Genomic DNA, 14,449 nt, shown 5'->3' on the forward strand with positions numbered 1-14,449 from the left:
TCACTGCAAGCTCCGCCTCCCGGGTTCACGCCATTCTCCTGCCTCAGCCTCCCAAGTAGCTGGGGCTACAGGCGCCCGCCACCTCATCCGGCTAGTTTTTTGTATTTTTAGTAGAGACGGGGTTTCACCGTGTTAGCCAGGATGGTCTCGATCTCCTGACCTCATGATCCGCCCGTCTCGGCCTCCCAAAGTGCTGGGATTACAGGCTTGAGCCACCGCGCCCGGCCTTCTTTTCTTTTTCTTTCTTTTTTTTTTTTGAGATGGAGTTTTGCTCTTGTTGCCCAGGCTGGAATGCAATGGCACGATCTCAGCTCACTGCAACCTCCGCCTCCCGGGTTCAAGTGATTCTCCTGTCTCAGCCTCCTGAGTAGTTAGGATTACAGGCATGTGGCACCCACGCCCACTAATTTTTGTATTTTTAGTAGAGACGGGGTTTCACCATATTGGCCAGGCTGGTCTCGAACTCATGACCTCAGGCGATCTGCCTGCCCGGCCTCCCAAAGTGCTGGGATTAGAGGCGTGAGCCACCACGCCTGGCCTCTTTTTTTTTTTTTTTCCTTTGAGACAGAGTCTCACTCTGTTACTCAGGCCAAAGTGCAGTGTGGTACAATCTGTTTACTACAACATCCACCTCCCAGGTTCAAACGATTCTCATGCGTCAGCCTCCTGAGTAGCTGGAATTACAGGCGTGCACCACCATGCCCAACTAATTTTGTGTTTTAGTAGAGACAAGGTTTCACCACGTTGGCCAGGATGGTCTTGAATTCCTGACCTCAGATGATCTGCCTGCCTTGGCCTTCCAGAGTGCTGGGATTACAGGTGTGAGCCACTGTGCCTGTCCCACAGTGTTTCTTTTTTTTTCTTTTGAGATGAAGTTTCGCTCTTGTTGCCCAGGCTGGAGTGCAATGGCATGATTCCAGCTCACTGCAACCTCTGCCTCCTGGGTTCAAGTGATTCTCCTGCCTCAGCCTCCCAAGTAGCTGGGATTATAAGCATGCACTACCACACCTGGCTAATTTTGTATTTTTAGTAGAAATGGGGTTTCGCCATGTTGGTGAGGCTGGTCTCAAACTCCTGACCTCAGGTGATCCACCTGCCTTGGCCTCCCAAAGTGCTGGGATTAGAGGCGTGAGCCACTGCACCCAGCCCACAATGTTTTTTAGAAGGTAGTTTTCTCTGTATCACAGCAGCTCAGTTCTATAAATGTTTATTTTTGTTGTATACACTGAATACCATGTTATCCTTGTTTGTGGATGGGACAAGGTGGACAGGTATGTCCACTCCTGTGCCTGGGAGTACAGCATGGTGCCAGGAGGGAGAAAAGCTAGGGCTCAGTGTCTTGGGAATTGTGCCAGGCCAGCTGGTGCTGGACTGTGATTATCTTTGAGGATGGGCTTTGGGGCCCCATAAAGCTCTTTTCTGTAATGGGAGGTTTCTGGGATCAAACAGCTATGACCACTGTCATTGCATTCCTGGCTATTCCACACTATTTATGGAGCTGTGTAATGATGCCTGTACTATGCTACTGGCTGAGGCATTTGGCACACACCTTTCTGATCCTCACAACAGCTGAGTGAGGTGGCATTATTACCCTTATTTATAAATTTGAGAAAACAGAGGCAAAAAGAGGTTAAGTGACCCATTCGGAGTCATAGAGCAAGAAAGTGGCTAAGTCCAGATTTGAGAGCAGGTCTGAGCAAAGCCTGCCTGAAATTTGCTTTTATTCATCTTGTTTTGCCATTTACCTTTTGTATAATTTTCTATTGCTCTCTGTTATTCAAATTATTTTTGAAGTGTCAAAAAATTTCTGTGCAGAAAATAAAAACCCTCAAAATAGAGTGCTGGGAGCTCAGGGGACAATACAGTCAAGTATTAAGACACAGCTAGGCCAGGCGCGGTGGCTCACACTTGTAATCCCAGCACTTTGGGAGGCCAAGGCGGGTGGATCACGAGGTCAGGAGATCGAGACCATCCTGGCTAACATGGTGAAACTCCATCTCTGCTAAAGATACAAAAATTAGCCAGGCATGGCAGTAGGCGCCTGTAGTCCCAGCTACTTGGGAGGCTGAAGCAGGAGAATGGCGTGAACCCAGGAGGCAGAGCTTGCAGTGAGCCAAGATGGCGCCATTGCACTCCAGCCTGGATGACAGAGCGAGACTCATCTCAAAAAAAAGAAAAGACGCAGCTCCCACTGTCCTCAAAAAACATGTGGAGCTGGCGAGGTGGTTCATGCCTACAATCCCAGCATTTTTGGAAGCCGAGGAAGGAGGATCGCTTCAGCCCAGGAGTTCGAGACCAGCCTGGGCAACATAGTAAGACCTTGTCTCTAAAGAAAATTTTAAAAATTAGCTGGGCATGGTAGCACATGTCTGTAGTCCCAGCTACTCCAGAGGCTGAGGTAGGGGATCACTTGGGCCTGGGAGTTTGAGGCTGCAGTGAGGGCTAAGTAGGAGCATCACTTGGGCCTGGGATTTTGAGGCCGCCGCCTCCTCTCTGTCTCACTCAACCTTGGGTCTGTCGGTGTGATCTGCTGGGAGATTTCTAAACCTCTAAGGTAGTACCCCATAAGGGACCCAGGTGGGGAATAGACCGTGACCAGCCAGCGGCCCCCTTCTACCCCATCACTCAAAAGCACTAGCACCTTCAGCCACTTCTCCTGGGGGTGGGTCAGGCTTAGTTTTTTAGAAAAGCAGAGTGTTAGGTTCCTAGCTTGGAAGAGGGCAGACAGGCCAGTCCTGATACCTGATGGGGCCTACCATTTCGCCTGATTTTCTGGTCCCATTAGAATTTTCCATCTGAGAATTGGGAGGGTGTTGACCTCTGCTTGGTTTTCCCATGATGTATGGGGATCAGACCCCTGGATAACAAAGGTGTTGTTGAGGGTGGGTAGGAGGGCCTCCCCTGAGTTCTCAACACCCCTTTTCCTCCCCTTTTACTCTCGTGTCCACTGCAGAGGCAGCTTGCCAAGTACAACTTTGACTTCCGGAGCTGGCCAGTCGACTTCCACTGGGAAGAACCCAGCAGCCGGTGAGGACCCAATTCTTTTGCTCTATCCCTCCCCTTGGAACCATTCCAGATAATCCCTGCCCTGCCCTGTCCCCCCACCTCCATGCCCTCTCAGGTCACAGTGCCTACCTTCCAGTGCCATTATGTCGTTCCTAGTCCCCCACTGTTCTCCAGATCTCAGACGTCCAGCTTGTTGCTCCTGACCCCATCCTTCCCTGCATCTTTCCCTTCCTCAGGAAGGAGTCTCGAGGGGGCCCTTCCCGCCGGGGTGTGGCCCTGCTTCGCCCAGAGCCCTTGCACCGGGGAACAGCAGACACCCTCCTCAACCGTGTGAAGAAGCTGCCTTGTCAGATCGCCAGGTGGGAAATGGCAGGGAGGAGAGGCCTGCTGGGGTGGAGGGGCCATTTCAGGAGGGCTCTGGGAGTGGATGCTCCGTTGTAAAATAGCTGTCACTCATTGGGCCTAGTGTCGTATGGTTTGTGTAAATCATTTATGGCAAAGTCATTTTTATCCACATTTATGTTTGAAGAAAAGAGGCTCAGAGAGGTCTGGAGTCTCAAAGGTAGTAAGTGAAGAACTGGGATATGAACAAAAGCTCCTTCAGTGAGGCTGAGAATGAGCAGTGGGGGTGGGGAGGACACACACCTGTAGCTAGGGCAGGCTCTGGTGGCATCTGTGTACCCATCGTGGCCCCTCTGCCCGGTTGTTATTCCACCTTGGCTCTGGGCCCCTGTGCGCCTGTGTCTGCACCTGTGATGAACCTGCCCTGCAAGGTTGCTGAGGAGATTAAGTAAGGTAACATGTTCTGAAGGGCTCCTGCCTTGCCTGGGTGCTTGAGAGCACGTGGTAAATCCCAAATAAAGCTCAGTCGTGGGTACTGATGATGTCAGAAGGAATGGAAATAACCACCTATATCTTACAATGGAACAGACACTGGGAATTTTCTATTGCTGGGAGTTAGGAGGCAGCTTCTAGAATACCAAGGAACAGGGTGGACTTAGTGGTTGGTCGTTGACAGTGTGCTAATTGGTCAGGAAGGGAAGCCATATTTGAGGTTTTGAATTACAACCATCATGTTTTAAAGTATTATTTATTTGGGGACCTTTAATATGTTGTACTTAGATTTTAAGAAATCATAATCTGATAACTTCGCATTTATTATGTATAGAAAGTACATCATAAAACTCTCAGAATTCTGTACATACAGGATATGTGTGTACTGAGCCACAATATAAAATATTTATCTTACAAAGGTTGCACTAAGAAAAGTTTGAAAAACATCAGCCTGGTACATATTTCATTAGGGCTTGAAATAGGAAAGTAAAGCTGTGAAAGTCAGAGGTGAAGCAGGCCTTACAGTCTGTGAGTGTCCCCAGCACAGTGTCCCCAGCACAGTTCCCACGCCTCACCAGGGTTGGGGTTTGTTAACCTGTGTTCCCCACAGCTACCTGGTGGCGCACACCCTGGGGCGCCGGATGCTGTATCCAGGCTCTGTGTACCTGCTCCAGAAGGCCCTCATGCCTGTGCTGCTGCAGGGCCAGGCCCGACTGGTGGAAGAGGTGAGGCTTCCCTGCCCGCCCATCCCCTACAGCCCTCCCCTCCCACCCCCACCTCCCCTGCCCTACCCTTGTGATGTGGCCTTCTGCCCCTTGGCAACCTGGCCATTGCATCTCCCCTACTCAGTGTAATGGGCGCCGGGCAAAGCTGCTGGCCTGTGATGGCAATGAGATTGACACCATGTTTGTGGACCGGCGGGGGACAGCTGAGCCCCAGGGACAGAAGCTGGTAAGAGGGAGCAGGGAGCCCAGAGGTGGGGTGAGTGTGAGGAAGGCAGTAGAGGTCTGGGGACCCCAATGCTATAGCATCTCCCTGGAGGAACCACTACTGGGATAATCCCATCTCCTAGCTCCACCCTAAAGACCTTGTGATGTAGTGAAACCCTGTGATAGAGAAACAGATGAAGTAGGAGAGACGTTCAAGAACCAGAAACTAATATTAATAGTTACCCCTTTGACAGCACTTCACACTTACATATATTTCTCATAGTATATATGAAGCATATATATTTAATTCTCACAACGATCCCGTGAGATAGTTACTGCTTATGTTAGCCCATTTTATAGGAGATGAAACTGAAGCACAGAAAACCTTTCCTGGACCTCACAGTAAGTAGTAGAGCTGGTATTTGGACCCACGCAGCCTGGCTTCAAAGTCTCCTGCCTCCATGAAGCAGCCGTGGAAAGAGCACTAAGCCAGGAGTCTAGGGAGCTGGGTTCTAGTCCTGGCTCTGCCCATCTGCTATGAGAGTTCATGCAAATCCCACCACCCGTGGGCTTCAGCTTGGGGCGCCATGGCATTACAGTTTATCTGACCATAAGACTGGAGCTCAGAGAGGGATAGGGAGAGCAGTCAGCATACCACACAATAGCAATGGTCACAGAAGATAACAGACCCGAAAACTAGAAAGGAAAAACATCTCCATAGTCCCTTTCCTGAGAGAGACCCAGCTGGTAATCTTCCAAGGAAAAGTGGGCATGACTGGGTGGTCAAGCAGTTCAGCCTCTGAGGAGTATTTGTAATCCCTTTGCTTCTCCTCTTATGGACCCTGTGGAATGAGAAGCTTCCATTCCTCTTGGAGAAAACAGAGACCTGCCCTTTCCTCTTCCCTGCAAAGCTCTTCATGGGCTGCCCTCGCCCAAAGGGAGTTTTTCAGTCCCAACTTGGACCCCAGCCCTTCCTTCCTGCCTCCTTCCTAGGTGATCTGCTGTGAGGGGAATGCTGGGTTTTACGAGGTGGGGTGCATCTCCACACCCCTGGAAGGTAGGATGGTGACTCAGCCTCCTTGTCTCTGCTGTTTGAAGGGAATGTCCCTGCCTCCCACACTGATCTGACCTCCCCTGGCCTCCACTTTCTCTGGGTGAGGTTTTGAGTCTCTCAGCTTTAGGGAAAAGTCCACTCGCCATTTGCTTTGATAACCTTACATCCCTCCCCTGACCTGTGTCCCTAATTATGCTTTTCATTCTGTTCCATTCCCCTACCACACACCCCACACAGTCACACGCCTCTCCCTGTACTGCTTCAGAACCTTTGGTGTCATCTCCTATTCTGGGAAGGCTTGCAGTTATTTGCCTGTAAGCTGGGGAGTACTTCTGCTCTTCCTTCCCCCAGGGATGGAGAAAGGGGTGTGGGCCATAAGGTCTCAGTTCCTCCTCCCCCTGTGTTACAGCTGGATATTCAGTCCTGGGCTGGAATCATCCAGGCTTTGCTGGAAGCACGGTGAGACCATCTCAGGAATCCCTTCCTTTTCCTGAATTATGTCTGTTTCCCTCTGGTCAGCCACTGGAGGGAGGAGAGGGGCTGTGGATTTCTTGAAGGGCCTCCCACTCACCTGAGAGCTGGGGGCTAGGAGGTTGTGAAGGCAGAATTGGGAGCCATGCCCCCATCCCCACAGTGGGGGGCTGGTGGGAGAGATGGAGGTGGATCTCATTGTACACATCCGTCTTCTGGAAAGAACAACCTCTCCTACCATCCCTTCCTTCTACACCTTCTCTGTCTGTCATAGGTGGCTGCAGGAGGGGTCCATGTTGGGAGGGACAGGTGAGCTGGCCTTTGGTGCTGACACAATCCTGACTTTGCCCTTCTTCCTGTAGGGGGTGCCGTTCCCGCAGAATGAGGCCAATGCCATGGATGTGGTGGTCCAGTTTGCCATCCACCGCCTGGGCTTCCAGCCCCAGGACATCATCATCTATGCCTGGTCCATCGGTGGTTTCACTGGTACCAGCCTCCCTCCCATCCCCCTACTTTAGACAGATTCAGGACCACCCAGCCCTACCCAGGAGAGGTGGGGAAATGCACTAGTGGCCCTGGGGTGGGGTAGAGGCTCAAGGAAGAAGAGAGAGGAAGTAGAATCTCTGAGTGGGCCTGGAAGAAGCTATCGTATTTGTATACACTTCACCTTTCCTTCCCCTCTTGTGCCCAGTCATTAAAAGGAAAAGCAGACCCAGGTCCTGGGTGGGGAGATCACGGAAAGTGAATGTTTCCTGCCTGTTATCTTCAGTGCACTGTCTCCAGTGTTCTATCCCCATCCTCTCCAGACAGTTCCCTGACCAAGTGAAGTAGGTTAAGAAAAAAAACAAGGAATAACATAGGGGGAATGGGGTTGGCCTACAGGGTAAGTGGGATGAGAGCATGGGTGGTGAGGAGAAAGGAGCCTTTCTCAGTTCTTACTTTTCTTCCCTGCCCTGGTACCAGCCACGTGGGCCGCCATGTCCTACCCAGATGTTAGTGCTGTGATCCTGGATGCCTCCTTTGATGACCTGGTGCCCTTGGCCTTGAAGGTCATGCCAGACAGCTGGAGTGAGTGCATCTCCTGGGCCTGCCCTTCCTGGGAAGGGGTGGTCTGGAACTGGGAACTGTTCTGAGATGGCTCCCTTTTCCTTGGGTGGGGTGTAAGTCACCCCATTGTTGGAAGCAGGAGGACTCCTTTGTTTGGTGGCCTCAGTTTTCTTTCTCCGTGAACAGTGAGGACTTTTATGTTGGGCAAAGGCTTTGTCTCTGCCATCCCTTCACCTTTATCCCACTCTAGGGGGCCTGGTGACCAGGACCGTGAGGCAGCATCTCAATCTAAACAATGCAGAGCAGCTGTGCAGGTGAGCGCCAGCCAGCATCCAGCATCGAACACCTGCCCCTTAAACAGCTCTGCTGGGCACTTAAACGCTGAAACCAGTACTAAAGTGCAAGTTGGTAAAAGGCCACTGGCTGACATCGCAAGTGACCCTGCCACCACCTAAACTGGCCTCAACTGGCCCTCCCAGGTCCCCTGGGACTCTGGACCACCTCAGGATCTGGTAACCAAAGGGTTAAGGCCTGGCACAGCAGGGGTCTCCCAGCAGGGCCAGACTGAACCATGCCCATTCTTAAATATTCCCTCTCACCCCTGAGTGAAGGGCTTGGTCACAGACTGTGCTGTAGAAGGGGATAAGAATGCTTCCAGTGCGGGGATGGGGGTGGGCCAGTTGTCACCCGTCTCCCTCTGAGCTCTCCCTTCCCACTGCTCTGTTCTCTGAAGATACCTGGGTCCTGTACTGCTGATCCGGAGAACCAAGGATGAGATCATCACTACCACGTGAGTGCCTGGGGAGGTCGGCTCTCACCAATCCCAGACATGGCCAGGAATTTTCCCCTCCCACCTCTGCTCACCAGAAACCCGGGTATCTAGACCTTTCCTCCTAACCTCCAGCCCCTCCAGGGTACATTCTTCTCACTCCTAGGGTTCCTGAGGACATCATGTCCAACCGAGGCAATGACCTCCTGCTGAAGCTCCTGCAGCATCGGTGAGAGTCAGGGTGTGTGCGTGCTGGGGGCAGTGTACACACACACATACTGACACCAGCACAGGGAAGGAGGCAGAAAGGCTCAGGAATGGTGAATGAAAAAAATCAGCCCTGACCTGTCCCGGCGCTTCCTCCATAGGTATCCCAGGGTGATGGCAGAGGAGGGTCTTCAAGTGGTGAGGCAGTGGTTGGAGGCCTCCTCACAGCTGGAGGAAGGTGAGAAGGGATCCAGTGAGGCTTGGGGTGGGGGCCCAGCAAGGTCAGTTTGCTGACTGGCTGTCATCTCTCTCCCTGACCAGCCTCAATTTACAGCCGATGGGAGGTGGAAGAGGACTGGTGTCTGTCTGTCCTCCGCTCCTACCAGGCAGAACATGGGCCTGACTTCCCTTGGAGCGTGGGTAAGAAGCTCCTGCAGGAAAGGGGGTGGGAAGAGCCTAGGAAGGGGATGAATACCCACATGTGTGGCCTGTTTTGAGCACCTCCTCTCTGCAGGGGAGGACATGAGTGCAGATGGACGGCGGCAGCTGGCTTTGTTTCTGGTGAGCTAAGGAGTGGGAAGTGGGAAGGTTCTTGAATGGCCAGGGCTCACATAGGGGGACTCGGAATACCCTATAAGCATTGGAAGTGGCAGCTTTTGTAGAGTGGGTGGTGGGTGCGGAGGCGAAGGGTGGGGAGGGAGTCCAGTGGTTGCCCCTCCCTACAGTGCTCTGTACCCCACCTGTCCCACCTCCTTTCCTCAGGCTCGGAAGCATCTGCACAACTTTGAGGCCACTCACTGCACCCCACTCCCAGCCCAGAACTTCCAGATGCCCTGGCACCTCTAGGGACCACACTGGGACTCATTATGGAAGAATGGGGTGAGAGGAGACATGAAGAAAGACCCTCTTATTTGTGATTCTCTGTGTTCATGTTGCTGTTTATAGTTTGTGGAAAGTGGGGGGGCCATCCCTCTTCTCACCACTGTTCCTCTTGCACGTTTCCCCTCATTCATGTGGCTATACTTAACCTTCTCCAACATACATCTTGCATTACATGAATGAATTATTCCTAATAATTAATAAAAAGATATTTTTTCTACTATCTGGCTAATTATATCACTTCTCAAGTGTCCAGGGAGCCAGGGGCAGGTAATGAGGAGAGCAGAGGCCCCAAAGAGGCTTTGGGAAACCCTAACCCTAGACAGCTCATCTAACCCTTTCCATCTCTGTGTCCTCCCAGGCCTTCAGCCCCTAACCTGAGCTATCTTCAGGCAGTGGGTCCCCAAACCTCCCCCTTCCCTGGTGTGCCTACTGTTACCACAACTGTGCAGCCTCTTCTCCCTGGCCCGTCCTGCCTCCTTCCTCAGTTCTTCCTGCATACAACCACCCCAGGAGCCTATGGTTGCCCCCTCCTGCTTATGGCCCATGAGCTTTCTAGGATCCGATTTCACCTACCCAGTGCTTCTGTTGGTTTCCAGGTTCAACCTGCATGATGTTACTAGCAGTGCCCCCAATTTTCCTTGCTCACCTCTTGTTATCTTCATGAGGAGTAAGGAAGGGCCTGCTCCCCATGTCTTATGCAGCAAACCCTGCACACCCAGCTTGCCATGTCATCAAGTCTCCGTCCTCATAGCCTTTTTGCAGTTCAGCAAACACAGGCCCTGCCAGGGCCTGAGGGCCAGGTGCCAAGGACTCATGTCTTCTCAGAGCCATACTTTGCCTTTTGGACAGCTCTGTTAGAAGCAGCAGCTTAGGCTGTACCTGAGGACATTGGCTCCCCATAACTTCCGTCTATCTCTAATCTTTGGACCTTGTGGAACACAGTGAATGAGTCCCTCTTCCACTGGTTTGTTGCCTGGTTTTTTGTTTTTTTTTTTTTTTTTGAGACGGAGTCTCACTCTGTTGCCCAGGCTGGAGTGCAGTGGCACAATCTCAGCTCACTGCAACCTCCGCCTCCCAGGTTCAAGCAATCTTCCTGCCTCAGCCCCACTAGTAGTAGTTGGGATTACAGGCATGCGCCACCATGCCTGTCTAATTTTTGTATATTTAGTAAAGACGAGGTTTCACAATGTTGGCCAGGCTGGTCTCAAACTCCTAACCTCAGGTGATCCGCCCGCCTCGGCCTCCCAAAGTGCTGGGATTACAGGCGTGAGCCACTGCGCCTGGCCGATGGCCACTTTTTCATTTGAAAACTTCTCTTTTCCAGATGAAAGACCCCAAGGCTTATCACCCTGAGTCCATTGTGGTTTTGTTTTGTTTTGTTGGGGGTGGTTTTTTGTTTGTTTTTTGAGATGGATTCTCTGTCACCCAGGCTGGAGTACAGTGGCACGATCTCGGCTCATTGCAACCTCTGTCTCCCAGGTTCAAGCGATTCTCCTGTCTCAGCCTCCCAAGCATCTGGGATTACAGGTGTGCGCCACCATGCACAGCTAATTTTTCGTATTTTAGTAGAGATTTCACCATGTTGCCCAGGCTGGTCTCAGACTCCTGAGTTCAGGCAATCCACCCGTCTCAGCCAAGTCCATTGTTTTGAGCAAGATGTTTAACATAGGCAACAATGTTCTGATGTCCTAGATAGAGTCTCTGGCTAAATTTCTGTGTCTTCTCCAAACCCAGTGCATGAAGCTCATCTGTAACCCCCAGGGCAGAGGCTGTGTGTGCCTCCATTATCACTGCAACTCCTTAAGGGAAGGTATACTGAGTCTCCACTGGAAGTGGAGATCTGAGAATCAGGTGATGTGATGCCTGAAATTTGGAGTTAGAAGAGGGAGGTGACCACAGCTCCATAATGCTCCACCATTAGTGAACAGGTGGACAGCTGATACTGGTGCCCTCTCCTCTGTCCCATTCCAGGGGGCAAATGATGGGAAGTGTGGAACATGAAGCTCTGGAGCCAGCTGCACAATTCTGAATCCCGCCCTCCCAGATCCAACAAAACAGTTAATCCCCTGGAAACCAAATTTTTGTTCAGCTAAGGGAAGCTCCTTAAATGCAAATAGGAGCTGGGCATGGTGGCTGACATCTGTAATCCCAGCATTTTGGGAGGCTGGGGCAGGAGGATCACTTGAGCCTAAAAGTTCAAGACTGGAAAGAGCAACATAGGGAGACTCCATCGCTACAAAAAATTAAAAAATTAGCCAGGCATGGTGGCATGCGCCCGTGGTCCCAGATACTCTGGAGGCGGTGGTAAGAGGATCGCTTGGTTGAGGATCACAGTAGGTTGAGGCTGCAGTGACCTGTGATGGTGCCACTGGACTCCAGCTTAGGTGACAGAGTGAGACTCTGTCTCAAAAAAAAAAAAAAAAAAACCACCAAAAGGGTGCCTAGTCTCACCTCCCTTACCTTGGGGACAAAGGACACCCCTCTCTGGACATGGCCATTAGGGACTCTGCTGAACTGCCCCTACTGCCACTTTCCCCCATCTTCCTGCGTGTAATTGTAGAGAACAGTGGATGCCCTGAGGGGCCCTTAGATACCAGAAATTGGGTAGGGAAAGGGAGGCTCAACATGTGAATTCTGAACCCCCCACCCAGGGGCCTCAGCCTACTTCAGATTACTCGTTATGCAATAAGGTTCAGAGCAGCTGTGTTTGTTTTCAGAACCAATCCCCACCCAGGGGTGGGACCAGGCCCCTGTCCGCTCCTCACCCTATACAGCAAAGTTCCGGCAGTTCCAGGGGATGATCAGCAGAGATGCAGATGCCCACAGTTGCTGGGGCGCTAGACCCTTCTATACTGGACACAGGGTGAGGCCTGAAAGTCCAGGCACCTGAGGAGCTGGGCAAACTAGGAGAGAAGATGGCGCTGGGAGAAAGGAAAGTTACACCCTGGACGGGCAACCTGTGAAGAAGTGGCTCCGGGCTGGGCCAAAAAGCCTCATACTACGCCTTCTCATTGACCTAAGCTCCACCCTGAATGCCTCCAGTGTGAGGTGCTGGACTGGCTCTGGGCTGCCTGCTTGGGTTGAGGGTTTGCTCCTAGGAGAGGCATGTGTTTCTCGCAGGACTATCACAAGCGAGTGAGGGCTCCGGAAGTGGAGGGCCCGAGAGGGTGGGGAGCTCAGGCGTCAGCGATAGCCAGATTTCCGTCCATCCATCCGTCCATCCATCCATCCATCCATCCAGTCAACAAGCCATACCGGATTCTTCAGGAATCCAGTCATTCATTTATATTTAGGTTAAAGACCCTCTCTCTGGTTCCTCTCTAAAACGCAGTCTCGAGCCGCTCCCGGAGCAGACCAAGGCCCTCTCCCGGCCGGGTCATCTACAGCCCCGCCCCTGATTTGCCTGGCTCCATTCCCCTAACCTTGGCGTTCTGCCGCCAGGCCCCGCCTTCTTTGTTTCGTCACTCGGTTGCTTACCTTAACGCTAGGTAGGAGCTCTCAGCAAGGATACTGGCCTCTGCTGCTGTTGCCATGGCGACTATTTCAACTCCCTGCCTCTTCACCCCAGGAAAACCTTCGCGGAACCCGTCACCATGGAAACGAACTCTCCGGACTCTTAGCACGCATTGGGCTGGCCCTGCCGCGTCGACAGGGGAGGAGCAAAACGCAACAAAAACGGGATTAATTCCTCAGAGGCCGCGCCCCCTCCGAAGAAGGCCCCACCCTGTCCCGGCCTCACCCCTCCTCGAAATACTAATTCGAGGACATACACCGCGAATACTGGGGGAGTGTCTTGCCCTCCGGTTCCCTCAAGGCCCACGGTCGCTTGAATTCCACAGGAAGTCCTCCCGGACCTCTCAGGGTGATCCTCTCCGGAAGCCCAGCCTCAGCCTCGCAAAGCCTCTAGTCGTTGACCTTTTGGTTGCGATTATATTCGAGAGGGAGCTTCAGAGGGCGCCATGAGGTTCCCCTGTGCTTCCCCTTTGCCCTTTGCCCTCTTCGCTTCAAGAGGAGCGTTGGCTCTCTGATTCTTTTTATTATTTTTTTTTTTGAGGCGGAGTCTTGCTCCGTCTTTATATTTAGGTTAAAGACCCTCTCTCTGGTTCCTCTCTAGAACGCAGTCTCGAGCCGCTCCCGGAACAGACCAAGGCCCTCTCCCGGCCGGGTTACTACAGCCCCGCCCCTCATTTGCCTCGCTCCATTCCCCTAACCAGGCTGGAGTGCAATGGCGCGATCGCGATCTCGGCTCACTGCAACCTCCTCCTCCCGGGTTCAAGCGATTCTCCTGCCTCAGCTTCCTGAGTAGCTGGGACTACAGGCGCGCGCCACCACTCCCGGCTAATTTTTATATGTTTAGTAGAGACGGAGTTTCACCATATTTTCTAGGATGATCTCCATCTCTCTCTCTCTTTTTTTTTTTTTTTTTTTTTTGAGATGGAGTTTCTCTCTTGTTGCCCAGGCTGGAGTGCAATGGTACGATCTCGGCTCTCTGCAACGTCCACCTCCCGGGTTCAAGCAATTCTCCTGCCTCAGCCTCCTGAGTAGCTGGGATTACAGGCGCATGCCACCACGCCGGCTAATTTTTTGTATTTTTAGTAGAGACGGGGTTTCACCATGTTGTGCCAGGCTGGTCTTGAATTCCTGACGTCAGGCGATCCACCCGCCTCAGCCTCCCAAAGTGCTGGGATTACAGACGTGAGCCACTGCGCCCGGCATGATCTCTTGACCTTGTGATCCGCCCGCCTTGGCCTCCCAAAGTGCTACGATTGCAGGCGTGAGCCACCGCGCCTGGCGCTTTGATTCTTTTTGTCTATCACTCTGTGCACTCATTCATTCAAGACATTTATGTAGGTGCCCGGCGTTCCTCCCCAGTTCTCCACTACTCTGGCTTTTCTCTAATACAATTTATTTTATTTTATTTTATTATTTATTTAGGATGGAGTCTCACTCTGTTGCCCAGGCTAGAGTGCAGTGATGTGATCTCGGTTCACTGCAACCTCCGCCTCCCAGGTTCAAGCGATTCTCGTGCCTCAGCCTCCCGAGTAGCTGGGATTACAGGAGCGTGCCACCACACCTGGCTAATGTTTTTGTATTTTTGGTAGAGACGGGGTTTCACCATGTTGCTCAGGCTGGTTGCAAACTCTTGACCTCGAATGATCCCCCCACCTCGGCCTCCCAAAGTGCTGGGATTACAGGCATGAGCCACCGGGCCAGGCCAATTTATTTTATTTTTAAAGTATTATCATTGTT

The 14,449-nt window shown here is 52.1% G+C and overlaps 1 protein-coding gene across 2 annotated transcripts in view; it reads left to right on the forward strand.

Moving 5' to 3' along the window:
- ABHD16A (abhydrolase domain containing 16A, phospholipase) overlaps positions 1 to 9,421 on the forward strand; it is a 17,923-nt gene extending 8,502 nt beyond the window's left edge. For both annotated transcript variants that reach the window (XM_017859515.1, XM_017859516.1), the window contains exons 6-20: positions 2,954 to 3,027; positions 3,243 to 3,365; positions 4,451 to 4,565; positions 4,690 to 4,791; positions 5,763 to 5,826; positions 6,233 to 6,282; positions 6,657 to 6,780; positions 7,258 to 7,362; positions 7,592 to 7,655; positions 8,075 to 8,131; positions 8,277 to 8,339; positions 8,479 to 8,555; positions 8,639 to 8,737; positions 8,832 to 8,878; positions 9,080 to 9,421. In XM_017859515.1, coding sequence (XP_017715004.1) covers positions 2,954 to 3,027; positions 3,243 to 3,365; positions 4,451 to 4,565; positions 4,690 to 4,791; positions 5,763 to 5,826; positions 6,233 to 6,282; positions 6,657 to 6,780; positions 7,258 to 7,362; positions 7,592 to 7,655; positions 8,075 to 8,131; positions 8,277 to 8,339; positions 8,479 to 8,555; positions 8,639 to 8,737; positions 8,832 to 8,878; positions 9,080 to 9,163 — 1,248 coding nt within the window. In that variant the 3' untranslated portion in view covers positions 9,164 to 9,421. The remainder of the gene's footprint in view (positions 1 to 2,953; positions 3,028 to 3,242; positions 3,366 to 4,450; positions 4,566 to 4,689; positions 4,792 to 5,762; positions 5,827 to 6,232; positions 6,283 to 6,656; positions 6,781 to 7,257; positions 7,363 to 7,591; positions 7,656 to 8,074; positions 8,132 to 8,276; positions 8,340 to 8,478; positions 8,556 to 8,638; positions 8,738 to 8,831; positions 8,879 to 9,079) is intronic.
- The last annotated feature ends 5,028 nt before the right edge of the window (positions 9,422 to 14,449 follow it).

Source organism: Rhinopithecus bieti, unplaced genomic scaffold (assembly GCF_001698545.2).
Source record: "Rhinopithecus bieti isolate Rb0 unplaced genomic scaffold, ASM169854v2 scaffold_51440, whole genome shotgun sequence".
In the NCBI taxonomy this organism is placed as follows: Eukaryota; Metazoa; Chordata; class Mammalia; order Primates; family Cercopithecidae; genus Rhinopithecus; species Rhinopithecus bieti.